We start from the raw sequence: 27,569 nt of genomic DNA, 5'->3' as shown, positions 1-27,569 counted from the left end.
CAGTGGAGGAGATTTGGATGTTGGACTGTGTTTTGGATGATGTGTGTATGTTTGTGTTGGACTGCTGTCTGTAAAGCAAACGCACATTTTGCTTTGGATTTCAGTGTCAGACAGACTTTAAGGTGGAATGAAGAGTTGGAGAGTTTCACAGTGAATTATCCAGTGGAGGATTTTTCTTCTTCTTTGAAGGTTTGAAATGTGAACATTGTTCTGCTGCAGTCAATGGACTAAACCAGAGAAGAAGAAAACAGACTTTACCATGAAGATCCTCAGTGTGGATCAGTATAATATCAGCCTGATGTCTGCAGTTTAGTGTCAGCACAACTTTCACATCATATTCATCTCAGCACAACTAAAACATGCTGACTGACCCCAGAGTTTCAAGTCCACATCCTGGACTCTCCAGGAAACCACACAGATGCTTCACTCCTGAATCCTGCAGCTTGTTGTTGCAGCTCAGCTCCAGCTCTCTCAGATGGGAGGGGTTGGACTTCAGTGCTGCTGCCAGATAATCACAGCTGATCTCTGACAAACCACAGTCCATCAATCTGTATAAAGAATGAAAGATGTAAGTTTATTAGACAAAGTGTGAGCTTGAAATCATTCAGTGTTTCATCATCTGTTCAGAGCTGAAGAAGGTTCAGAATGTAGAAGTTTAGAAAATGGAAACTCCAAACAGCTGAAGCCAACAGGAAGCAGCTTCAAACAAACACAACAAGAGAAAAAACTCTGAATATTTCACATTAAAGTCGTACATTTCTCATAAAAACAGGACAAAGACTTGAAAAAGTCGTGTTTTTCCTTCCAGGAACCACAAGGCTTCACTTTTAAAGGTGAAGTGTGAAAGAAATGGACATATTTGAAGTCCAACACCTTTTTCCAGTCACATTATTAAAGCAGACAAACTACAAGCTCATTTTCATTCCAACAAGTCATCTTCTGACCTGGACTAACAACACTGGTCTCTATGTGCAGCTGGCTGTGAGACCAGTGCTCAGGGAGCGTCTACAAAGTGCAACACTGAAAGAACATCGCACACTAGCTGTGTCCCAAAACGTCGGCTGCATCCTTCGGAGGACCCGGTATTCGCAGTCTACGTGGGCCGGGTCCTTCAAAGACCGAAAAGGCTGGAAGTGCGAGGCTGTGAAATGGGACGGTCTAGCCTTCAGATTTGCGTCACCGCTGTGTTGGTGGAGTTTAATAAACTCGGCCGTCTGCTCCTTGCTATCTAAAATATAACAGGACACTGGCGTAAATTCTCGACCGTCTCACACTTCTGTTTAATCAGTTTCCTGTTTAACGTTTATTCAGCTGTGTGAAAATCCCGGAGGAACTTTGATCTCAGCCAAACCGATTTACTCCGGAACAAATAAAACACAGAAAAAAGGCAAACAATTACATTTTTACGTTCTCCGAGTGACTTATATATCGTGTTTCACCTGAGTAGCGAAAGAGCGGGGTCTGAAAACGATGAAGCCGGGCGTCCGCTGCTCTCACCGGCTGGAGTGACCATTGAACCCCCCGGCTTGCTAGCGAGCGGGTGGGGAACAGACGTCTCCGAAAACGTCGGCACACTTTTGCAAATATGCGATGTCTTGATAAACCGAGCAGATATTTGAAGTTTACACAGCTACTTTCTCGCCTGAAAATATGTTAAAAGTTTATTTTGTGACCCAGAAAGATTAATAAGAGTAATTTGAAAACTTAGTAGCAGCCGCCATTGTTGGCAGCTGAAATTTGGCTATGAATTCTGGGATATGGTGGGCCACGAAGGACACACCCGACGAATCCTTCAAATTCAGGGAAATGAAGGACGCATTTGTGCATTTGCATGCGCAAAAGAAGACTTCACACACAACGCGCTCTGTTTAGACCCAGAGCAAACAATATTGTTTGAAAGATGACCCTTAATATGAAGACTTCGGACTTTACGTTTCCCAATTTTTGCTTTAAGTTATTTTGTTATTTACATAATAATGTAGATAACCTAATAATGATCCTTATTGCTGTTTTAGAGGAGCGGTGCTTCAAAGGATAGCTGCAGATTTCTGTCAGAATCTGCAGATTATACAGTACAAATAAAATGTTCACGTTTCTCCAACGTTGTCTTCCCAACAGTTTCACTGACATCTACACGGGATGGCCAGGAAGCGTTCGCCATGTCTTATCGGGCGCTGATAATTGGCGTCTGTCTTGTGTTGGTGACGTAAAAGACGGATTTAATGCGACATGACCATTCAAACAGCAGTCGCTTTCTAAAACATCGGATATGTATCGGATTCAGTACCACATACGAAAGTGACCCAGGTCGGATTTGAAAATATCGGATTCGCGACGTTCACACTGTCATAGCATGATCGGATATGGGTCGCATAGGGTCAAAAAAGTCAGATTTATAAAGGTCAGAAAAATCGGATTTGATGCGCTTTCGCCTGCAGTGTGAACGTAGCCTTACTCTCAAATCCTCCCTAATAACAAGAACATAATTACACTTTAGCCACAAGAGGGCAGCAGCATTAATACAAGTCACATGTATATAAAGGTACAGTGATTATATTACAGTGATTTTGACAAAAACAAAACAGAGGTTCATGGCAGTGTGTTTTCCATAACATACCAACCAAATTAAATAATAAAAACTTTATAACTTACAGAGCTTTTTTAGAGGCTTTGACCACTGGCAGCAGCCTCAGAAGAGCCTCCTCTGAAGCAAAGTATTTATTCAGGTCAAACACATCCAGATCTTTTTCTGATGACAGTAAGATGAAGACCAGAGCTGACCACTGAGCAGGAGACAGTTTATCTGTGGAGAGACGTCCTGATCTCAGGGACTGTTGGATCTCCTCCACTAGAGAACGATCATTCAGTTCATTCAGACAGTGAAACAGATTGATGCTTTTCTCTGCAGACAGATTCTCACTGAGCTTCTTCTTGATGTACTGAACTGCTTCTTGATTGGTCTTTGAGCTACTTCCTGTTTGTGTCATCAGGCCTTGCAAACGAGTTTGATTAGTCTTCAGACCCAAGAGAAAACGAAGGAACAAGTCCAGGTGTCCATTGGGGCTCTGTAAGGCCTTGTCCACAGCACACTGGTAGAAGTATTTCTTTGAAGATTTTCTTGTTTGAAACACCTTCCAAGTTGTTTCTTGCTCTTCCAGCAGATTGAGTCCAGAGTTGATGAAGGTCAGGTGGACATGAAGAGCAGCCAGAAACTCCTGAACACTGAGATGAACAAAGCAGAACACCTTGTTCTGGTACAGTTGTTTCTCCTCTTTAAAGATCTGTGTGAACACTCCTGAGTACACTGAGGCTGCTCTGATATCGATGCCACACTCTGTCAGGTCTGGTTCATAGAAGATCAGGTTTCCTTTCTGCAGCTGATCAAAAGCCAGTTTTCCCAGTGACTCAATCATCTTCCTGCTCTCTGGACTCCAGTGTGGATCTGTCTCAGCTCCTCCATCATATTTGATCCTCTTCACTTTGGCCTGAACCACCAGGAAGTGGATGTACATCTCAGTCAGGGTCTTGGGCAGCTCTCCTCCCTCTCTGGTTTCCAGCACATCCTCCAGAACTGTAGCAGTGATCCAGCAGAAGACTGGGATGTGACACATGATGTGGAGGCTTCGAGCTTTCTTGATGTGGGAGATGATCCTGCTGGCCTGCTCCTCATCTCTGAATCTCTTCCTGAAGTACTCCTCCTTCTGTGGGTCAGTGAACCCTCTGACCTCTGTCACCATGTCGACACACTGAGGAGGGATCTGATTGGCTGCTGCAGGTCGTGTTGTTATCCAAAGGCGAGCAGAAGGGAGCAGGTTCCCTCTGATGAGGTTTGTCAGCAGCTCATCCAATGAGGTGGACTTTCTGGTTTCAGTCAGGATTTTAGTTTTGTGGAAGTCCAAATTAAGTCGACACTCATCCAGACCATCAAGTATGAACACAACCTGGAAGTCTTCAAGCCTGCAGATTCCTGATTCGTTAGTTTGATTAAAGAAGTGATGAACAAGCTCCACCAAGCTGAACTTTTCCTCTTTCAGCACATTCAGCTCTCTGAAAGTGAATGGAAATATGAACTGGATGTCCTGGTTGGCTTTGTCTTCAGCCCAGTCCAGGCTGTATTTCTGTGTTAAGACTGTTTTCCCAATGCCAGCCACTCCCTTTGTCAGCACTGTTCTGATTGGTTCGTCTCTTCCTGGTGAGGCTTTAAAGATGTCTTCTTGTCTGATTGTTGTTTCTGGTCTGTCTGGTTTCCTGGATGCTGTTTCAATCTGTCTGACCTCATGTTCATCATTGACCTCTGCAGTCCCTCCCTCTGTGATGTAGAGCTCTGTGTAGATCTGATTCAGGAGGGTTGGGCTTCCTGCTTTAGCGATGCCCTCAAACACACACTGGAACTTCTTCTTCAGTTGGGCTTTAAGTTCTCGTTTACAGAGTGGAGCAAATATTTCTGAAGGTAAGAAATTCAGAAAAAAATATTATATAATAAATATCATAGCCTTTCAGTACCCTGAAAGGATGAATGTCTATTGGTCCATTTCTTGAGCTATTAGGAAAGATCAATATTCAGTCTTTAGAGAAATTCTCTTACTGCTCTGCAGATGGTCAGCCATCTCATGCTGCTTAAGTCTCCTCAAGAAGTGGAGTGTGATCTTCAGAAATGCTTCTCTGCAGCTCTTTCTTTCATCTTCATCCTCACCTTCAAACATCTCCTCATCCTCCATCTGGCTCTTTAAAGTTTCTGGGTGATCTGGACTCAGAAGCTTCTGGATCTTCTTCAGCTCGTTCTTCACAAACATGGTGATGTTGTCCTCCAGCCGCTGGAAAAGAAGACTATATGAATTACCCAGTGGTAAATGGACTGGTTCTTCTATAGCTCTCTTTGATACTCTGTGCACACAAAGCATTTTATACAACATGCCTCATTCAACCAAGCACATTGTTCTATGCTTAAATACTTTCTTTCACACTCTGATGGATGCATCAGAGGGCAGCTTGGGTTTAGTACGTTACCCAGTACATTTGCCAGCCAGGGTTTGATTCACAAACCTTCTGACTAGTAGCTGACCTGCTCCCCTCCTGAGCTACAGTCACCCCAATCTGACTGAAATCATGGAGCCCAAACTCTGACTTATGTTGGACACACTGACAATCCTCTGGTCCACAAAGTGCAGCATAGAGGTGACTGAAAAGAACAAATGTAAACGTAGTACTACAAACCATAACCACAGAGTCCAGGTGTGTTTGATGTTGCTGTGCAGACTGACCAGTGGAAACCTCTGCTCTCTGCTGGTCCACTCTGTGGAGGAGTAATGTATAATTAGCTCATGTTATGTCTGTCCACACACAGACACAAGCTAAAGGTCCATGAAGTGATGTTTGGATGGGTTCAGTCAATCAGATGACTGTCATGGTGGAGCTTTGCTAGTCCTGGTGATCCCACTGAGAATTAACAACTCAGTTTCCAGATGTCTGTAGTTTTCTGCTCAGTTTCTTTAGTCCCAACAGCTCTTACCATCTCCTGCATAAAGCTTTCCCTCCATGCTCAGATGCCCTGGAACAAGGTGCTCTCTTTATATCAGTGACTGGTTTAAAGGGACAACTCGCCAAACTTTGTGTCAGCAAAAGTAGTTCTAATGTTTCTTACATTTATTACATTTTTACATTTTTACACACACAAATCAATGAACGCAAAAACATGAACTTTCCAGATATTTTGTTTTACAATGTTACAAAACTCAGTTCACAACTACACAGTCTGATTTACAAGTACAAAATATTTATGACCACAGTTTGAGCCGATGTATGTCCCGAGTCTGTGGACTCAGTAGTTTTGTTTTGATTGTTATTGTCTTTTGTTACAATTTCATTCTGATTAAGATTTTCTAGTTCTGAGGTTTTGGTTTCTGTGTTCCCTCTGTACTGTGTTAGTATTGTGTCTCTGTGTTCACTTCCTGTTTTATTTTGACAGTGCCATGTCCTATGTTAGTGTGTCTACTTTTGCTTCCCCTTGTCTGGTTATGTCCAATGAATCCTGCTGTGTCTCCCTTTTCTCATTCCCTGATGGCTCTTTTGTGTATATGAGCCCTTTGTTTTCTCCTGCTTGTTGCTGGTTCGTCTGTGTTGTCTCCCCGTGTCTCCGTTTAAGGTTTCAGGTTAGTTTTTTGGTTTTTTCAGTAGAGGTTATCTTAGCTTCTGCACAGGCCATCTCCGCTGCACTTCACCGTTTCAATAAAGCTCACTCACTTCACAGCAGTGTCGGCATCTTGGGTCCTTTATTAAATTCAACATGGCTCGCCCCGCTAGCCGTGACATAAGATGTGAAAACAATATCCAAAAAACACGAGAGACAAACAGGAAATAGTTTTAAGGTGCAGGGCCAACAAACTGAGTCTAGCCATGAACTCAGAGTTGATTGAATTAGCATTTTGAATTGGCTGATCTGAGCAATCAAGTCTATGTTCACTTTGAGTTAAGATTATACGTGATTGATGGAAAAGAAAAAAGCCGTCATCAGCAACTGATTCTGATTTAGCAGGTTTTCAAATCTAAACGGTACCCATCCCTAGCTGGCTGTAGTTAAACCTTTACTTAAAAAGCATCCCTAGACCCAGCTGTCTTAGCTAATTATAGGCCAATCTCCAACCTGACAATCCTTGAAAGAGTAGTTGGGGGGCGACAATCAGAGGGGCAGTGTGATGATCTTAGGTTACGAACTACCGCAGTCAAGTCATTAAGGGAAACAGGATCAAACTGCTCTAAGACAGCTGAGCACACAGGAGAAAGACTCGGATCTGAGGCAGCAGTCGGCGAGACAAGAGCCCTAATAGACAGAACCTTGTTAAAAAATGCTAAAAAGAGTGACGCTGAAAAACTAGTTCATGCATTTATTACTTCCAGACTGGACGACTGTAATTCATTATTATCAGGATGTCCTAAAAACTCAGTGAAAAGCCTTCAGCTGATCCAAAATGCTGCAGCAAGAGTCCTGACAGGGACTAGAAAGAGAGCAGATTTCTCCTGTTTTGGCTTCCCTTCATTGGCTGCTCCTCACATACAAGGTCTTAAATAATCAGGCCCCATCTTATCTTAATGCTGCACCACAACACCTGATCTCTGGTTTCCTCACCTCTTCAATCCCACTTTAATACTTGACTAAACTCATTTTCCTGTTTAGGTGTTGAGGCAAAGCCGCCCATCTACAATGCAGGCAACAGCAAACGGAGCTATTTTTGATTCCCTTTGAGTTTTTTCTACTTTTGTGCTACAAAATGTTCAAGCTGATTAAATTCATTAGAATAAAAGTTCAGATAATTTTCTCATATTAATGTTGGAGGTAGAAATTCAGGTAACTTTGCAAAAAAACTGGCAGAAATTTCCTTCAAAGATGGCGTTTTTACTTTAATACTGTGAGTACATTTCAGAGCCTGGACTCTTTTACCTTTACTTGAGTAAAGAAGTTGAATCAGTATTTCAGCTTTAAGAGGGTATTTTAACACAAACATCAGTCCTTCTACTTAAGTATGTTTGACACTTTGTTTAATCATCATTTTTAATGATCAAATATAATTATGTTTGTTATTTGTGGATTTTAAATGTCCTTGACAGAGACAGATGATGATCATTATCCTGCACTGTGCTCTCAGGTTTGGTCGAGCTAGCACAAAGAATGGCTATGTTGAACTTCCTCCTGGGATCTACACTAAGAAGTGAGTCCAACATTAGCAGGGTCTCTTTCCTTTATCTGATTCACTTTAGCATTCACAGTCACGTGAAGCTTGTTATTAACTCGATAAGTCAACCCAGGGTTTCAGCTGAACGCTCACATGAAACACATGGTGTTGGCAGCATCTGATCAATCATATTCATGGAGACGTGTATCAGCAACAGAGCAGCTGAGTTTGCAGAAGGAAGTCAAACTAAACCACAGGAACAATATGAGGAGATTACACACATAATAAAATACTAGCAGTAACACAGCTGCTGCAGACAAATCAGTCGTGTGATCGTGTGTGAGAGGAGAAGGACTGTAAAGGAGTTTGGTGTTAAAAGCTCTGTATGAATGTGGGAGACTTTGAAGGGCTTTAAAAAGGCCAATATAAAATAAAAGGCAGCAAAACTGCTGAGTGTGAAAGTCACCAGACTTATCAGACCTCTGTGATTAAGACCTGTAAGAACACCTATTTGTACTTGTTGGCATTATATCAAACACACACGTATATTAAGCCTTTGTTTGAACTCTGGTTGAATTTGTTACTTTCAGACTGTGAAACATCACAGAGGCTGCAGCTGCAGATCTTTTATTCACCTGGAAATTTACTTTAAATGTTAGATGGAAAATGTATTGCTCAGTTTCACCAAAGTAAGAACAAGAATCCATAAACCTTCATAAAGACAAACATCTCCCAGAACATTGAGCTGCTGAAGTGTCACTGAAGGGAAAAACTATTTGTCCTCCTCCATCCAGCAACACCTGAAACACCTGAGTGGAAGCTCCTCCCTACACTGTGTTTGAAGCAAAGCACAAAGGAGACACCTGCTGGAGCAGCTGGAGTCCTACAGACACTCAGCCTCTTCACTACACAAACACCTCCTACAACATCCACTCTTTCCACTCTGACTGCTGTGTTTGTGGAAACACTCCAACACACACCGCTTCACACACCAACATAGAAATGTGTGAAAAAGAGCTGAGCTGATATTAAACATGAGGATTTATTCAGAAATACAGAGTCAGGAACAACATCTAGACACACATTACCTCTCAGCAGCAGAAGAACAGCCTTTAAAGTCTTCACCAATATCCTTCGACACGTTGCTCTTTAAGGAAACACAGCTGGGTTCAGGTCCAGGCTCTGGATTAGTTTCAGGGTTATGTCCAGCTGAGCCTGGTACGCCCCACAGCTCTGGGCTTTAAAACAACACACACAGAGGTATGAGTGTGAATAATGATGGAGCAGTGATGTGAGTGCTGAGCTGTGACATGGAGAAGAGTCATGGACAGTTAGAGATGGTCATCTCACCTCTGAGCTTTGGTCTGGCTCTCATGTTCCCCACACAGAGTGCTTTTAGAGGGAGGGACTCCCTCCTCTCTGTCCTCACACTGATCCATGCTGCTGAAAACATCCAGATGAACAGAATCAACTTTTTGGGGATTTACTGGATGATTGAGCATCAAGACACTTTTTAATATTTTACTAATTTCTGAAGCTTTTTACCAACTTTGTTCAAATTGGTCTGCTGTCATTTTATTGTTGACAAAAAGAGATTTTGAGTTTGAGTGTTGACGTTTCCATGTGGGACTGTTGCTGCAACACCAGGATGTTACTACAGAATACACTTTATATTGTGAGCACTTGGATGTTAGTCCAGTGGTCCTAAACTGACACACCTGCACCTGGATTCATTCTGACCAGATTTTAGCCCAACAGTGTTTCATACTTAATACATCAGACACAAACTCTGCAGCTGTCATTGTCATCAACTGCTACTATGTAAGGAGTTGTTTTGATCGAAACTATATGTGACGTAGCAGAAATATATATACACATGCAGCTTGTGATTTTTTTTCAGAGCTGTGGGTGCATGATAGCGCCTAACAGTTCTCCGTTCCCGGGAATGTAAAATAAAGATCATTTTTTGAGTTTGACCACTTTGAGCCCAGTTTTTCTTCGCTGCCAAAAGAATGCAAAGAACTGAATTTAATAAGACGATCAACTGCGCCACAACATTCATGAAAGCGAAAGTAAAAGCGACGGAAGGAAACGCCCAGAGAGGCGTTTGAGGGACGGTCAGAGTCAGGAACCTCAGAAACGCATCAGGCTGGAGTTTAATTCTGTTTTCATCTTTAGAAACATCTGGAAATAGTTATAAAAACGCTGCGTAATAAAGAAAAATAGTGTAGATTAGTTTGAGTTGTGTTTATCTGAGCTGTGTCTTTAATCTGAAGTTCATTTTGTGGAGGAGCAGCAAGACTTTCAGTGTTACTCTCAGAGAAAGCCTCCCAAATGTCTGTTGTCTTAATAGTGGAATTATCTGGAAAATGAACCAGTTCTTATGAGCTGCTTTTCTGTATGAGCAGTCAAAGCATTTTATACAGCGTGCTTCATTCACACAAGCACTTCTTTTTCTAACAATGACACTATGATGGATGCATCGGAGAGCAAGTCGGGGTTCCACATCTTGCCCAAGGATACCGTGGCGTGCAGACTGGAGCAGCCAGGGATCAAACCTCCAACCTTCCAGTTAGTAATTCTACCTGCTGAGCTACAGTCTGTACTTCCTGAACAACACACCCTCCTTTTGTTTCTTTATTTCCAGTAGCAACCAGGACCATAATGAACCCTGACTCCAACAGACACTCAGGATCCACCTGCCCAGTAAGTCACCCGCTAACTGCAACTATCAGAGCCCTGACCTTCTGCAGAGACGAGTCACACTGAACACAGCAAGTGTCCCTGCTCTCAGATACAAAACCTGCCTTTAAAAGTTCAGAGTAATGAAATCAGCAGTTCTGGTTCTAGAATTTGTAGTCTCACACACATGTGCAGAGCACTTTTGTTGTTTTGGTTCACATCAGGTGATATTCTGCTGCAAACAACTAATGAGAACATTTTATGAAAGCTTTGAGTGTCCATCAGGATCCTGTAGAAACAGCTTCCATGTCAAAGATCAATATTCTGAATTCTGTTTTGAAAGAAAAAGATTTCTAGAAAATTCTCTAAAGAATTCACCATCTGTTTTGTTTTCTAAAACAGATGGTGTTTTAGAAGCTACCTGGTTTCTCCACCGGTTTTTCTTTATTTTTTTTAAGGAGGTCTGGTTTCCCCACCAGTTTTTTAATTATTCTAAGGAGGTCTGGTTTCTTCGCCAGTTTTTAAGGAGGGTTAAGGATGGTTGCTCCACCGAAAGGAGGTTTTTCCTCTGCCGCTGAGGGCGTTGAGTGTTTGGTTTATCCACCAATATGTAAGGAGGATAGAGCTCTCATTGGTGGGTAAACGCACGTGTGAGCGAGTGCGGGCCAGACGTGGTCTGTGTGAGTGTGACTGATTGTTGTCTTGTAATGGGGAATAAACTGGGTAATTCTGCCTTGAAAGGGGATGGAATACATTGCAAAGTATTCACTGGGCAGCACGTAGTATGTAGATCATTGAAGGAAGAAAGTAATGAATTTGTGCACAAAGCAGATGGAACAGTGAGTGTGACTGTGTCTGACGTCACTGTGTGTGTGAGACACAGAGAGGTGTGAAAGACAAACATCCAAACTCAGCCTGCAGTTCTGTTCTGTGATTCTACATTTGACTATCCGTTGAGTTTGGTGTGCACTTCTGCTTTGTTCAGATGCATTTAGATACATCACCTCCACTCTGGGTGGCTGTAGCTCAGGTGGCAGAGCAGGTCAGCCACTAATCAGAAGGTCGGTGGTTCGATCCCAGGCTGCACCCTGGCTGCATGCCAAATATCCTTGGGCAAGATACTAACCCCGTGTTTGCCTACTGGTGGTGGTCAGAGGGCCCGGTGGCGCCTGTGTCCGGCAGCCTCGCCTCTGTCAGTGCGCCCCAGGGCAGCTGTGGCTACAATGTAGCTTGCTATCGCCAGTGTGTGAATGTGTGTGTGAATGGGTGGATGACTGAATGTAGTGTAAAGCGCTTTGGGGTCCTATGGACTAGAAAAGTGCTATACAAATGCAGGCCATTTACCATCTCCTGTCTTTCCTTCTCTACCATTGCCTCCTAACTGCGGATGGGCACCGGTATCTGATGTCATTATGGCACCGGGTCTGACATAAACGGTAGTAACCAGACTGAAAAGCAGTGCACATTTTGGTGCTTTTTTTCCTGAGATGTCATACACTTTGGATTCTAGCCAATCATTTTACCTTTCCAAGGATAGTAGGCGGGCCCCGGTACGTATGTTCTTTTAGAGCAGAGCGACAGATTAAAAATGCCCAAGGCTAAGCGGTCAAAGTCTGGCTGTACTTCACAGCAAAAGATGCAAACTCAGCAGCCTGCAACAAGTGCTTTAAGCTGATACTGTGCAAAGGAGGTAACACCTCGAATCTGGTGAAACAGGGAGGCTGTAGCTCAGGAGGTAGAGCTGGTCACCTACTGGTCGGAAGGCTGATGGTTCGATCCCAGGCTCCTCGTGCCAAGTATCCTTGGGCAAGATACTAACCCCAACTTGCTCTCCACATTCGGAGTGTGAATGTACTTAGAAAGCACTGAGTACAGATAAAGTGCTGGTGTGATTGGGTGAATGTGGCATGTTGAGTACTCTGGGAGAGTAGAAAAGCGCTATATAAGAATCAGTCTGTTTACCATGAAACACCCGGCGACGCATAGTGGTTTTTTTTAAAGCCGAGAAATGCACCGTATTTGATAGCTTCCTGCAAGACCTCACACCGAGCACAACTACTGCGGGTGTGGTGCCTGTTATCGGACACGGAGTTAGCAACATCCCCCAAGAACCTGAAGAGGAGAGTCCTGGCCCCTAGCCCTGCCAGAGGAGCAGAAATGATGAGGATGATGACGGCAGCAGCAGCCGTTCTTCTCTGCGTGTGTAGCTTAATGTTGTTTGTGTGTAATTTACGTTGAGTAGGCTAACCACGTTATTACATTAATGTAAGGTGAACAAGCAAACACCGTTGTAGTTACATGCTGCTGTCTTCTTGTTTGATAGAGTGATACCATATATGCCCTATAGCTGCACAAAAGGCTAACATTGTTATCTTTTTACAAAAAAAACAACAAAACATGAGCGGTTTCAGGACAAAGTTTGTGTTCTCCATTCTTTAAGCACCGGTTCCAACCAAAGGAGGTATCTTGTATCAACAGAAAAGGCTAACTTGGTTATCATTTTGCAGAAAAAAAGAGACTGCTAAAAATAAAAACATGAGAGGTTTTTGGACAAAGTTTGTGTTCTCCATTCTTTAATCACTGATTCGAGCACCGATTAAGCACAGGCACTGTTTCAAAAGTACCGGTTTGGCACTGGTATCGGATAAAACCTAAACGATACCCATCCCTACTCCTAACATGCCTCCTTCCTCCTCTTCCTTTTCTTTCAGCCATCAGTAGCATGACAGTCTTATTCATTATGATCCACGCATTTTATTTGGTAAAGCTTTAGTTCAGAAGGCCCTTACTAATGCAACACTCCCCATTTACCCAGGCTGGCACTTGGAGTACACTGGCTTGTGGCCCCTTGTGCCAGCATTAGTGCTTTCCTCCTTTCTGCTGCTCACAATTCACCGATCACACTTTGACTATTACCATTAAAGGCTGCAGAACCTGCGTCTGAAGCCTCTGGTTTAAAAGAGTTCAAATAAATAATCCAGCTATAGTTGTCAGTATTTCCACTGCTGCACAGGAAAAAACTTTATTATAAAATAAATAATAAGAAATAAACTTTATTTTTCAAACACAAGCTTTACACAACTTGTACGTTCACACAAGCACTTTTTCCATGTGTCTAAGTGTTTCCTGTCGAACATTCACCAGGACACCATGCAGACTGGCATTAAACCACCAACCTTCTGGTTAGCAGGTGACCTGCTCGACCACCTGAGTTCCAGCCACCTCATCAAAGTGACCAATCACATTAGAATCCTGTCCTGCTTTGGGCTCCGCCTCCAAACCATCCAAAGCGGGTTTATTTGCACCATGTATGCAGGTAAACTTAAACATCCATTCAGCTGCTTCAGAAGGAAAATGTCAGCTTGTGGTTTCAGTCACAGGAAACTCACAGGTTAGAGTCCAGCCAGAGGGCTGCTGTTGTTTATCTGTAAAGTCTTTACATTTACAGAAATAAATAATTATGTGGACACATCTGGATCATCAGCAAACATGAAACCAGGTGACCACCAGGACCAAGCTGACTGCTGACACAGAGTTCATACTCTAACTGCTAGCTGCTCTGCTAGCTAAGTTAACTGATGTTAAAGGTCAGAGTAAAGAAATGACGTGATGCTGCTGGGAGTGACACCACAGACTAGCAGCATTTAGTTACTCAGCATATAATGCAGTTAATCTGAAATCTCTTTTTCTCTCTGAAACAAAGTGACAGCAGACTGAGTCAAAGACAGAAACCTTATTGAAACACCAAATATTCCCCGGCTTCACTTCCTGATCCAGGATTCAAAGAGGACGTTGCACTTACTCAGCTTCTTCCCATGAACGTCTTCCCTCTGCAGCTCTGCTGTCTGGACCAGGTCTGTGTAGAAACAGAGACAATCTTCTGCTTCATCAGTCCTCTGTGTCTGCAGGCTGAAGTCACATTAAACACTTCACACCAGCAAAGAGTCTGAAGCTCAAAGGTCAAAGGTCAGCTGCTGCACCTTGTGTGATATTGTTTGATCAATAATTAACCTGCAGCAGGTTTCTGCTCCAACTCCGACACACTGAACAACCCTGAGAACAAATCAGAGGATGTGGGTGTGTCTGCAAGCTTCAATAGTATTAAACACCTCACACCAGCAATGAGTCTGAAGCTCGCAGGTCAAAGGTCAGCTGCCACACTGTATATAATATTTTAATATGTATACAACCTGACTGTGGGTGTGTGTGCAGCCATAAACAGTTTAAACATTAAACACTGAACCATAAAAGAAGCTTAAGCTGCAGCTCACAGGTCAAAGCTCAGCTGCTGCAGCCAGTTATGACTTTACATAAATCATCATGTTTTCCCTCTCAGCACTTGGGCTGTTTTGACTCAGCTACACTATGGCAAATGGCCAATGGTTCCACAGCTGTTCTTGTTGTGTTAGGGCTGAAAAGCCCGACTTGTTCTCCTCTGCAGGTCATCAAATGCACCACAGAAGTTTGTATTTGCAGAAGCCTGTGTATGTTTGATGGCTTTATTATTCTCTGTTCAAAGACAATAAATGTGGAAAATGTCTCATGTAGTATCAGCGTCATTTAAAAATGACTGCAAACATTTAGAGAACATGTGCTGCTGTTTGTCCTTGTAACAGGGCGGCCCTTAGCGGCTGGAAACACAGTGAGACAGACCAAGGCAAGTGTAGTGGAACAAAGTATTTATTTGCTATATGGCTCTCCTTACAACAATTAACTTGTCGAGCTTCTTCACAGCACAAAAAATCCACCTCTAATGACAACTGGCAGCCTTAAATATGTTCAGCTGTCACAGACTTAACCATTATTCCACTCTCAGGTAAATTCTTAAATCCCAACCTTCCACCACAGGATACAATATATTAATTAGAATAAATAAATACATAAATACATTTCCACATTTACATATTAATAAATATTTCACACTTAATGTTACACCAAACCCAATATTATAAAAACCCAGAAACCCAAGCACAAAAAGATTCACCACACTCTCTTTACCAATGGTCTCTCCCGGAACCTTTAAATGGTGTCTGGACCCCAGGGGAAACATTTGCCCAAACACCTTGAAGAGGACACAGGCAAGAAAGGTGAGTAATCATTAACTTACAAACACTTATTTGCACCACTTTTATCCCTAGATTTCACACACACGTTTGCATTAGTTTTCCTTACTGGTAAACCTTAATCACAATCTCAATCACCATTCTTCTCTCCTGACAGACAACCACCACATTCCTTGATGAGGAGCAGCTGTGCAGGATCTGAAATAAGGCTACCAACTGATTTTAAAATTCCCAATAAATAGTCGATAAATATTTAAACTTCTTGTGTGCAAATCCATGCTTAAAGTGCAATGCTCATAAATTGCTTGATAAGGTGCTTTTAATAAAGTGAAAGGTGTGCTCTAAAGTGCTATACATATAATATAAATAAATACAGTCAAGTCTGTCCCGTATTCAGTAAGTGAAAATGAAATGAACAATAAAAGGTGAATCAAATGGACCATTACGGCAAGGCTGGGATGGTCAATTTGGTAAAGTAAATCCGTTGGGCATCTTTCTTTGCCTTTAGACAATAGTTCTGATGGCAAAAGAGCCAAACGGGACAGGCACAAAAAAAAAAAAAAAAATACAGTAAGGGAGTCCTCTTCCTTACATTTCCTCCTCCCTCTCTTGAGCGCGAAGTGCTTCAGTCCTCTGTCATCCTAGATAAACAATCAGCAACCACATTTGACTTCCCTGGCCTATACTGGACCGTAAAGTCATAAAGCTGCAAAGACAAGTACCATCCTGCAATGCGGGCATTTGCATCCCTCATGCGGTTCAACCACTGGAGGGGACGATGATCAGTCTCCAGAGTGAAGTGACGTCCCAGAAGATAATACCTCAAGGCCTCAATAGCCCATTTCATGGCCAAGCACTCTTTCTCCACCGTCGAATACCTCGTCTTCCTGTCGAGTAGTTTCCGACTCAGAAACACCACAGGCCTTCTTTCACCATCCACCTCTTGCTGAAGGACAGCCAACTCCTGAAGCATCAGTTTGCAAGATGAATGGCTTGTTGAAGTCTGGACTGTGTAGAACTGGATGTGTGCAAACTGCTTCCTTGAGGTCTCTGAATGCTTGCTCACAGTCTTCTGTCCAACGCACTTTGTTGGGGGCTGAGCCTTTTGTGAGGTCATTCAGTACAGTGGATCGCTCTGCAAAAGAAGGTATGAATTTCCGGTACCAGCCTACTAGACCCAGAAAACCTCTCACCTTCCTTTTTGTTGTCGGAACTGGGAAGGACTGAATTGCTTCAATCTTTCCAACCTGCGGCTTTATCTTCCCAGAGCCAACTACAAAGCCCAAGTACTCCACTTCTCTCTTGGCTATGGAGCACTTCTTGGGATTGATAGTCAGTCCAGCCATTCTGATGGAGTGTAGCACCTTCTGTAGGTGAATGACATGCTCTTCCCAGGACTGGCTGTTCACCACCACGTCATCCAGATATGCTGCAGAGAATGCTGACACATCTCTCAGTACATGGTCCATTAATCGTTGGAATGTCGCTGGTGCACCTTGAAGCCCAAATGGCATGACTTTAAATTGGTACATACCAAAAGGAGTTTTGAAGGCTGTCAGCTCTCTCGCTTCTGGTGCCAAAGCCACTTGCCAGTATCCTTTACACATTGCTCAAACTCTTATAGCCTCTGGTGCCTCCACCTTATCATAAAAGCCTAAACATTCACATCCTTTCGCTCACACGGCGCCTAAGCTACGACCTTGGCTCCCCGTTTATCTGCTCCTGCTGAGATGGGGCAGAAAACTCCAGTATGTTCTGTTCTCTTCTAATCAGACCAATAAGGTGATGACTTTCTGCAAACAGTATTTCTTATAACTCAGCAGTATAATGCATCATAAAACAATATCATTCATCCACAATAAATCAGCAGTCTAATGTAATGCAAATCAGTTTAACAAATGCAATAGTTATCTTCTTCTAATTCAGGAGAATGATGCAAACTAAAACTACATAATAATTCACAATCTTTAATTAGGGGTATAACATGGCATAAAATAATATTATAATCTAACAATTCCCCCTGATGAGCTCGTTAGAATAATGAGCTCACCAACACCCTGTAATCCAGTGTCGCCGGGTTCATCTCTTCTCACTCCTGAGGCCCTTTGTCCCCCTGAGGGGCGAACCATATGTGAGATGACCTCTGTGTTTGCGCAGTTCAGATGCAAGAAAAACTATTATTCCAACAATAGCAGGTACAGATGACACTCCCCAGTTCTCCCACAGCTTTATTTTGGTGCTACCTTATACCCTTCCGACGTACTCAGACTAGAACCTCTGTCCAAGGAGCTTTTAGCCTTTATTTTATTGCTGCAGCTACCAGTGTCTTCCAGTTGGGTGATCCTCTGCTCTTCATTCTTCAACCTCAGGGGTTAGACAACCCTTCAGTCGTGGCACAGATCAGGGGATTATTCTGCCCCGATTTCAAACAACGATCTGTGTATCCTCCAGAAAAAGATCAGGAACGCGTCCCCCTTTTTGCCCAAGAGCCTCTCGAACTTCGTTGGTCTGGTGTTCCTGGATTTCCGCCAACCCCTTCATGGTTATTGCTGTGTTTATGGGATCCATCCTTTTGTGGTGACTAGCTGGAGCCCAAACGCCATGACACTTGGACCCAGTTGATGTCTCGGCAGTCACTGTGTCTGTCTCTGCTGCGGAGGATCCTCGCATATCTGTGACCTCGTCTGGTGTCTGTCCCTTTCTCTGTAAGAGACAGAAAACCAAAACACCTCTCTTCCTAACCCTAATAATCTAATGTTGTTATCTACTGACCTTCTAGTGATTCAGAATTGGTCTAAAACATTCAGAATGTCCCAGGGACTTATTCTAATCATATCCTATGTGTGTGTAAGCGTGTTTGCATTTAGCCCTCTGCACTCAAGGCATTTCCTACACTTTATCAGTCCGGACCATCACGCCGAACGAAGCTTATGACCTTCAAAAGGCCGAGTGCCAACTCATCATAAGCACATTTGCAAGGTGTGTCTGAAACTTATTGAAACCACTCTTTTTAACAAAAGATAAACAAATTAACAAATCTTCTAAACGCTATTCAGTTCATTTCAATGATTGATGCTTACACATGGAAATAATGATTTATGCTTCTCACTGATTCTCTACAAAAGACCGGAAACTTCTCGGGCCGCTATTAGCTTAAGCTTTACCATTCCTAAGTTATTAAAGACACAAATGAAGTTATAAAAATGTTCAAATAATCCTTGTTTGATGTTAAAACTCAACTTCCCCCCCCCCCCTTTTTTTGACACATTCCAATGTGTCAAATCAACGGAGCTAGAACATTCAAAGAAAAGGTTAGGCAGCTACAAGGTTTCCCAGATTGTTAAGTTGATCTGCGTATGATGCTCTGACTCAAGTATATAATCTTAAATGAATGTCATTTAATTAACTGCCACTATTTAAAACTTAGCTTAAAGACATAATTGAATAAAAATCACAAAGAATAACATGATATCAATGTTATGTAAGCGCGTGCGGCCCTCTATGCTCGAAGTCACTCCACACCATAGATCAGCCAAACATCGCGTTGACTGTAGCTTTTAACCCTTATTAACTTGAGCACAACTCTATAATGAGCAACAAACTGCAATATGTCTGAAAATGATCATGGTTACACCTGCAATAGAAGATCGTATGATTATCCTGACACCTGTAAATAGAAAATTAACCTGCGGTTATAACAATCACTGGAACACAAATGTTAGTACAATGTCAAAAACTTCAATAAATGTTTAATGCAATGCTAGTTATATGATTCTGATGCAATAATAAAGCTGATGCCAAAATAAGAGTAAAACACCCCCTTTTATCCCGTTTCACTTGACACATAAACGTTTATAAATGCCTCTTTTAAATCTTATTTCCCCCTGATCTCCCCTTACTGACCACAGCAGGGGAAACTCCGCTATGAGTCAACCATGAATGCAGCTCACCTGATTCATCACTGAGCTCCACCGTCACTGGCGTCTGACAGGGTGGCGCTGCATACTCTTCCTTTAATGTCACTATTTTCAACCTGTTGATTAGAGTGCTTAAACCTGAAGTCGACTACGTCCACAACAAGTCAATACAGCTGTAAATGTGGCCAATTATCAATCTATTACCAATCAATAACAACAGATAAATTTTATTTTATGCATGCTTTCAGTCAACCACTCACCCAGAGGATCTCCAATCCCAGAAAATTCCTTCTCCTCAGTCAATGAGTCTGTCCTCCTTCCATGGCCTGGTAACTGGTCCATCCAGAGCCATATGATCTCAAAATATACATACAACAAGCCAAACCACACCTTGGTCACACCAACCCTTTTCCGCCCTGAAGATGTTCAACGCCATCTTAGTCTGGACTGTCAAAGGTGACTTTAACGCTGGCTGTTCCGACAATCCATTTTATAACATTTCCTGGTCAGATTCGCCAATCTCTGCACCAGGGTTTTAAACGTTTTGCCATCTTCATTAGTTTTTATTTTTATTTAGCTTCGACTCCAGATTTTCAATTTTTACCAGTTGTAATCAGTTTTTACCAATCAGTCGCTAGTTTAGTCTAGTTTTTATTTTCTGAACATCCTTAATTTCAGTTTAGTTTTGATTAGTTTCAGTTATAGTTTTAGTTGTGTTTTGCAAAAATTAAGTGTAACCAAATCCCAGTTCCATCATATCAGTCATGCTCTTCCGCTTATCCTTGGGTATTGAGACTATTAACTCTTGCAGCACCGGGTGTTCCTAATTTTGGTTCAAGTGAATTGATAAACTTTTTGAAGGCGATTGACTCACACAATTATTTAGATGTCCCAGTCCTGTTGTCTCGGGACGCATCACGCTGCCTTATCTGGGGTTAGCTGTTTTCTGGGGATGCTGGTTAAGTGGGGGAGCTCTTCAAGGAGGGGGGGGGGGGGGGGGGGGGGGGTGTGCTCCCCCTGATGAGCTCTTCAAGGTAAGCTAGGTTAACCTTCTTGTGTGAGCTTTTCAAGTGCACTTCAAGGTTTGTGGGATTTTTAGTTTTATAAATGTCCCTCATAACCCCCTGATGACCCAGTAATTCATTTTTGCACACTGTAGTACACATTTAGTTTTTTTCTTGTAGCTCTCATACTCTACTTGCCACTCCTCTAAGTCCTGATGTTTCTTAGAGAGGACAACAGTACCTTTAAAATTATATCACATGTGTGGGGGTGTGGCCTTGCCAATTGTTTTCCCACCTTTTCAAAATGGCTGGACAACTCTTTGACAAAGGCAGAGAGAATTCTTAACAGAATAATTGAGCGAGATTCAAACAGAGATTTTTCAGAAGATGAGAGTCATGTGAGCCAGATAGGAGAGGGTGAGAACCCAGGAGGAGCCACACAAAGATTATCGAGATGCAGTGGCAGATGTGATAGAGAAAAACACAGGGCCACCTGAAATCTGTCGTCCTATCTGGTCCAAAACCAACATGTAGGAGAATCTGGAATTTTTGCTTTGAGTTAAAAATAAAATATGGGTAAAATGCAGGAATGATTTCCAGTATAGTAAAAAATAAGAGTCACATTTATAGATGAATCCATGACACCTGATTGTTTCTACAAGATCACGTCGTTGCTAAAAGTTATCAATGATCTCAATGTGCAAAAAGAACTCCCAGTATCTGGAGTTCAAGCTCCTCTTGGCTGAGAAACCAGGGACAAACATGTGAACAAGACCTGAATAATACCAGTAATGAAGAGTTCTCTCCAAAAATCAAGAAAAGGAGGCCCCAATCAGATGAGAGTGTAGCAAAATATGGTTCCCTCCACTTGCCTGAGATGGTTAACAGTCCAAGGCATTTCAGTTGTAGAATGGTTGGGTGCAACAGTAAAACATATGTGAGATGTGGGAAGTGCCAAATGTTGCTTTGTGTCTCCAAATAAAAAAATCACAGTACTTCCTCAGATATCATAAATGAATTGATTTTTGTGAAATAGAAAGCCCAGTGCAATCACTTGTTCCTGAACCAATGGCTTACAGCTAGTGAAGTGTCAGTGACTTCTAAGTTGGTCCCTGATCTACATTTTTATTATTATATTGTTATATAAATAAGTTTTAATATCCTGCTTACAACAAATTCAGTGGAGCTTTTAATTTTCTTAAATAGCTCTTGAATGTTGTTAGTTTCACATTCGTGATCAATGAACTCCCCTTGTGCACTGTAGTGCACATGTTGTAAAATTTAAATAAAATTGGTTAAAAACAATTTTGTTTTTGTAATGTGTTTTTTTACCGTCCCAACACTTGATTTATCTGAAAAAGAAAAAAAGAAAAAGAAAAAAGGAAAATGCTTTTCCTTTTTTCTTTTTTCTTCCTCCCTGGGTCTCAGGAGGACATTGTGTCTATCTTACTTTTAAATTGCTGACTATTTCAAGAAAGCACCCAAAAGACGGGGACCAGTGTTTATCATTACATATCTCCATTTTGAGTGTGGCAAGTCTATCATTCCCCTGTTATTCATAGACCTCAGTGGAGGTTTTTGTTTTTTTTTACCTCTATAAAAGTTAATTGACTCTTTACAGTGACCTGCTATGGTTAATAATAACCTGCTCCGTCATGAGTGGAATCAAACCTTTTCTTCACTTTAGCATTTAACATTCCCAACCATATAATATGATACATTAATCGAACTACAGCTACTAAAAACACAATTTTCTTAATGCAAACATCAGTAACTCAAAATTAGCAACCAAAGGGTTCAGTCTGCAGTTCACACTCATGTGAAGCTACAGCCTCCCCCCTTAGTCTCTATCATCCTTCTGTTCTTGCAAAAACAAAACAAAGCAAGACAAAACATCCACCCTTCTTTTACAGGCTGGGTGAATTGTTGTGGACATTCACTAATCCTAAAGTCGGTACCGTTTTTGTCTCAATATCAAGTCAGTTAAACTTTTAGTCGTCAGTCCGTCACAGTCCAGTCACATGCATACATCCACACACATTCATACCAGATATTGCTGATAATGGAGTCTCACGCGCAACCTATTCGAGCCTCCATCACCAGCAAGATGACGTCATCATTTTGAAGGAAACAGTTCCTTGTTTTTGGACTGGATTGACTCGCTGCAATCCTTTTAGGCTCGGGACTTCTCATTCGATCAGTGTCCCATATAAGTGAATTTCTCCCAAGCTCATTATAATCATGGAGAAAAATACTTTGCGACTGTTTTCAGTAAGAATATTTTATAGCGCTTTAAAGTTCAATCTCTCAGGCCTGGATTAAAGAGCTGATTTGTTAAATCAGGAACTCACAAAATACCAAAATATCACCACCGGTGGATCATACAGTGGGGCAAAAAAGTATTTAGTCAGCCACCGATTGTGCAAGTTCCCCCACTTAAAATGATGACAGAGGTCAGTAATTTGCACCAGAGGTACACTTCAACTGTGAGAGACGGAATGTGAAAAAAAAATCCATGAATTCACATGGTAGGATTTGTAAAGAATTTATTCGTAAATCAGGGTGGAAAATAAGTATTTGGTCAATAACAAAAATACAACTCAATACTCACCAAATACCAAACAGGTAAGGTGTAATTGAGCCATAGTGCTTGGTCTCTTTGTCCGATGTAAATCAATTGCAGTTAGAGGCTACATTAATTTTCTTTCTGTAAGCACTTATTGAAATCATCTGAGCACATTACAAGTACATATTTGCTTACTCTGTATGCTCAAATGTGACCCGTTATGGCCACTAGAAAAAAAGAGGAGGCCCGAAAAACAGGTGGGGGTCCTCCACCACCACCACTCACAGAGCCTGGCCACTTGGCTTCCACATTTGTGATAATGTTGGCAGCATCACATATGATCTTCACAGTGCAGAGAACACAAATTAGCATCCATTACTATAATGAAATGATTTGTTAGTTTGAAATGCTACAGGGAACTATGTACCTGTACATTAATGCTGTGGAACGACTTCCTGTTCACATAGTCTCCTTCATTTACTGAAGGAGCAATGATTGGAATGTGAGTGCCATCTATACAGCCAATCACGCCTGGGAACCGTGAAAATAAATGTAAAATTTAAGTAGTAGTTCAAGTATCACCACATCATGAATTAAGTTTTGTTCATCCTGCTACCTGCAATTTTGTGGCATCCCTCTTTGATAAATCTTGTGGGTCTATGACCGGGGAACACCACACACGAGTACAGGAGACGTTTCAGTGCAACTGCAACATTCCTGACTGCCCGACAGATGGTAGCCTTGGAAACGTGCTCAGCGTCACCAATATTATACAGAAAGCTCCCGTTTGCAAAAAACCGAAGTGCAATACAAATAATATGTACAGAACTGAGAGAATGTCCACGATGTGTCACATGAGCAATATTAGGCCTGAGGATGTTATTCAAATAACTTATAGATTGTGCTGAAAAACGGTAACGTTCACACAGGAAATCATCAGGAAATGATAAAATGTCCGAACGCGCTCTAATCACTCTCTCCCGGCGGAGAGCTCTGCGGAGAATTTGGGCTTCAACATCTACTGGCTCTTCAAGGAAGGAGCACGCCATGTCTGACACTTCCTACAGTCAGGTTTCCGACACAGAGGCGGAGAACGTCAGGGTTAGTTGAAGTAAACCTGCTAGGGAGCAGGTTAGCTTCACGGAGTGTGTCGTCATAGTAACTCACTCAGGATTAATCTAAACTCGCTTTGTGAAACCGAAAACCCAGAGTTTTCGTTAACTCAGGGTATACTTACTCAGAGTTTGCACTAAACCGGCTTCCTGAAATAGGGCCCAGATCTAAATCCAATCAAGAATCTGTGGCAAAATCTGAAAACTGCTGTTCACAAACGCTGCCCATCTAATCTGACTGAGCTGGAGCTGTTTTGCAAAGAAGAATGGGCAAAGATTTCAGTCTGTAGATGTGCAAAGCTGGTAGAGACATAAGGCAAACCGGATTATAAGGAGCACTGTCGATTTCCAGAAAAATCAAAGGACTGATTTTTAGAGTGCCTTATTTTCTGAAAAGCACAGTAATAACATAATAACAACGGCCCGCTAGCATGCTCTTGGTTGCTGAGGGCTATGCTGTGGCTGAGCTGCAAGATTAACTCTGCAAAACCAACTTTCATCAAGTAACAGGGCTCTAGAGTGCAACCAATTTGGTCGCAAATGCGAATCCGTGTAAATGAGAGCAGGTACACTGATTCCACACAAAGACGTAAACACAGAACGGACCGACGCATCAGAATCAACTTTGTCTTTCTCGGCTTTCTCACCCGACGGCTCGTAGACGGACACGCTGTCGGAGCTTAGCGATCCTGATGCGTCCGGTCCGCGCTGCGATTACGTCTTCTTGCGCTGATTCTGAGCTGCAGGTTTTGTCTCTCCAACCAAAATTCACAGAGCCAGCAGCAAAAGAAGCAGCAAACTGCGCTTCACATTTGATCAATGTCATTAATTTTGCTGTTTTGCTTCCACGACTATTAAAATCACACTCCATGCACAGCTAGCTCTCTCTCTATCTCTCTCTGTACTTCAAGAACAGTTTCCCGTCTCCAATCTCTGTTTTCTGTATTATTCATGCGCTTATTACCCACCAGTCTACCGTTGTTTTTTCCCTGCTAATATTAGCATCACACGGCACAGCTTCTGTATCACGTGGTATAAGGCTCCGCCCTTGTCATTTGTTGAGCAGGAAGAGTGAGCACTTGGTTTCATGCAGAGTACGTCCCGGATCAAAATGCGGTACAATCGTCGTCGTCTTTTTCTTTTTCTTTCTTTTAAATCGTCATTTGGAAATGAGATCGCACATAAGTATGAATCGAGATCGCGATTTTCTAACGATTAATCGTGCAGCCCTAATCCTATTAGTCGACTAATCGCAAAAATAATCGGTGACTAGTCGACTATCAAAATAATCGTTTGTGGCAGCCCTAATGCACACAGGGAAAAGTTAGAGAGGAAAAGAGAGAGCAGGAAATTACTCTTACTCTTAGGACGTATATGGCCCAACAGGCCTCGCGATACAGATGAGCTACATCCTCCTGGAAAGCAGCTGCCAATACAGTCTCCCCCATCTGCTGGAAGGCAGATGCTTCAAAACAGAGTGAGAAGTAAAGAGAGAGGGAAGGAACTCAAACAAATTAACACTATATTTTATCTTTAATAATCATATATATTGCTTTACCAAAACAGCTTGTTTTTGTGTTTTTTAAACTACCATCTCTCTTAAACCAACTTGAATTGAACAGTGAGCACAGCCACTAAGTTCTATGTAACAAAAATACAGGGATGGGAGGGAGGGAGACGGTACCTGCACTGACGTTTAAAAAGAAGGAATAGGAGGAGGAGGGGTGGAGGTGGTGGAGCTCTCCGACAGGGGGAAAACTGAGATTTCAGTAAAGCTCAGTCCAAAGCACTTTCCTAATGATTTCCCTGTAACATTAGTCCTCGAGGTCCCCGTCACAGCAGACTACTGTGAGTGCCACCAGACAGTTAATGAGACAAAAACGAGACGCTCTTACAGCCAGGAGGATGCTTCCAGATGACGCTTGATTAATTTGATTGATTATCTGTGAATAAGTCTTGAGCCTCTCCTCAGTTCTTTATATTTTGCCTGTACTGAGCCAGATGTTCTTCTTCTTCCTTTCTTTAGACTTTCTGAAGGTCATTTAAAGTTTTTCTTTGGACATTAACTGCTTTTTCACCCATTTTCAGTCCAGTCTTTGTACCTGATCGCTTTCAGAGCGATATTTTTGTTTTTTGGGGGGGTTAAACCACTTAACCTAACTCAAGGGGACAAACCCGAGTTGTCAAATACAATACAAAACACACAACTTAGCAAAGAACCAATTTTAAATTTTATCTTTAGGGACTTTGTTACTAGCAACCTGTCACAGAAACACACTATTTAATTTCTTTGGATTGGGAAAGTAGAAGACAGAAAAAAAGGGGACAAGCTGAAAAATCTATCTACAGAGGAGGAACAGTACCTGAAAGTCATGTCAAAAAAAATTCAGCAAACACCTGACACAGGACCTGAAAGATGCACTTGGTCCTTCAGTTGATCCATCTAGTGTTCACCAAAGCCTCATCTCATGGTGTCAGTGAAGGGTGGCTGTCAAGAAGCCATTATTAAGGAAGGGAACAGGGAGAAAAGGCTGAGGGATGCCAAATTACACAAGAACTGGACTGAAAATCAGTAGCAGCAGGTCTGATGGAGTGATGAACCAAAATTTGACAGTTCTGGTTCAAATTGTGGTAATATGTCTACAACCACCTGTAAACTACTGTACAGCTCTGCCATAGTTTGGGTCTGCATTTCAGCCAGGGTGTTGGGGATTTGGTCAAAATTGATGGAATTATGAAAAGTACCACCAGACTTTGATGCACCATGCAATACCATCTGGAAAGCGTCTGATCGGCAGCAGCTTACTAAACACATCGAAACACCATCATTCATGGACTGACCTGAGCCGTGTGGGATCATCTCGGCAGAGAATGGAACAAAACGGCAGCTGATATCGAAAGAAGAGCTCTGAATGTCCTTAAAGAAGCTCGGAGAACTATTCCTGAAGACTACTTAAAGGAATTCCAAAGAAATGTGCCTAAGAGAGTTCAGGGCGTGCTGAAGATAAAGATGCTCAAGCTCATTACCTCATTATATCAACTCTGTTTTTGCCTTTTATATTGTATTTTCATGTAAACTTTTCAAATTTAAACTGTTGCACCCGTTTCCCATTACCCAGCAAGTTATATGTTAGAATTAAGGTGTGGCTCAAACTTTTGCACAGTCCTACATTTCCCATCTATAAAATGATTTGACACCTGATAAACCTTTAAAAGCACTGACCTGCCTCTCCAACTCTCTGTTTTAAACAACACGCACTTACCAGCAGTTGTGTTGCGTTTTCGTCAGGTTAGTGGCTCAGACCTAAAACAGCCCAACATTATCTCTAATTCAGGTCTGGACCCAAGCTGACCCATTAAAGTACGTGGTACTCCTTTTATTTGTACTTGTGTACTCAGGCATAAATTAGACTTTTCAGGTACAAACTAAATAACACAAAGAGGAGCTTATGAATAAGAATGAAACTGAGAGGCCCACTGCAAGAAGATACACACCCAAGTGCTGAGATTGTAAAGATGAAAAGTGAGCAGAGGAAAACGAGCATCTTGGAGCACCTA

The 27,569-nt window shown here is 42.1% G+C and overlaps 1 protein-coding gene and 1 long non-coding RNA gene across 2 annotated transcripts in view; one reads left to right on the top strand and one right to left on the bottom strand.

The window, feature by feature from the left end:
* The window catches only part of LOC146676653 (uncharacterized), a 448,379-nt gene that overhangs the window by 212,304 nt on the left and 208,506 nt on the right, over positions 1–27,569 (top strand). The gene's annotated exons all lie outside the window — the stretch shown is intronic.
* Positions 353–4,809, bottom strand: LOC146676664 (protein NLRC3-like). Its single transcript, XM_085402208.1, has 3 exons — positions 4,586–4,809; positions 2,653–4,444; positions 353–548 (listed from the first exon to the last, which is right to left on the bottom strand). Exons 1-3 carry the CDS (start codon positions 4,791–4,793, stop codon positions 353–355), a joined length of 2,196 nt encoding a protein of 731 aa, XP_085258334.1. The 5' UTR covers positions 4,794–4,809.

Source organism: Rhamphochromis longiceps, linkage group LG3 (genome assembly GCF_057381845.1).
Source record: "Rhamphochromis longiceps isolate RC_006_pf linkage group LG3, R_longiceps_female_GT1.1, whole genome shotgun sequence".
Classification (NCBI taxonomy): domain Eukaryota; kingdom Metazoa; phylum Chordata; class Actinopteri; order Cichliformes; family Cichlidae; genus Rhamphochromis; species Rhamphochromis longiceps.
This window is presented reverse-complemented; position numbering and strand designations above follow the sequence as displayed.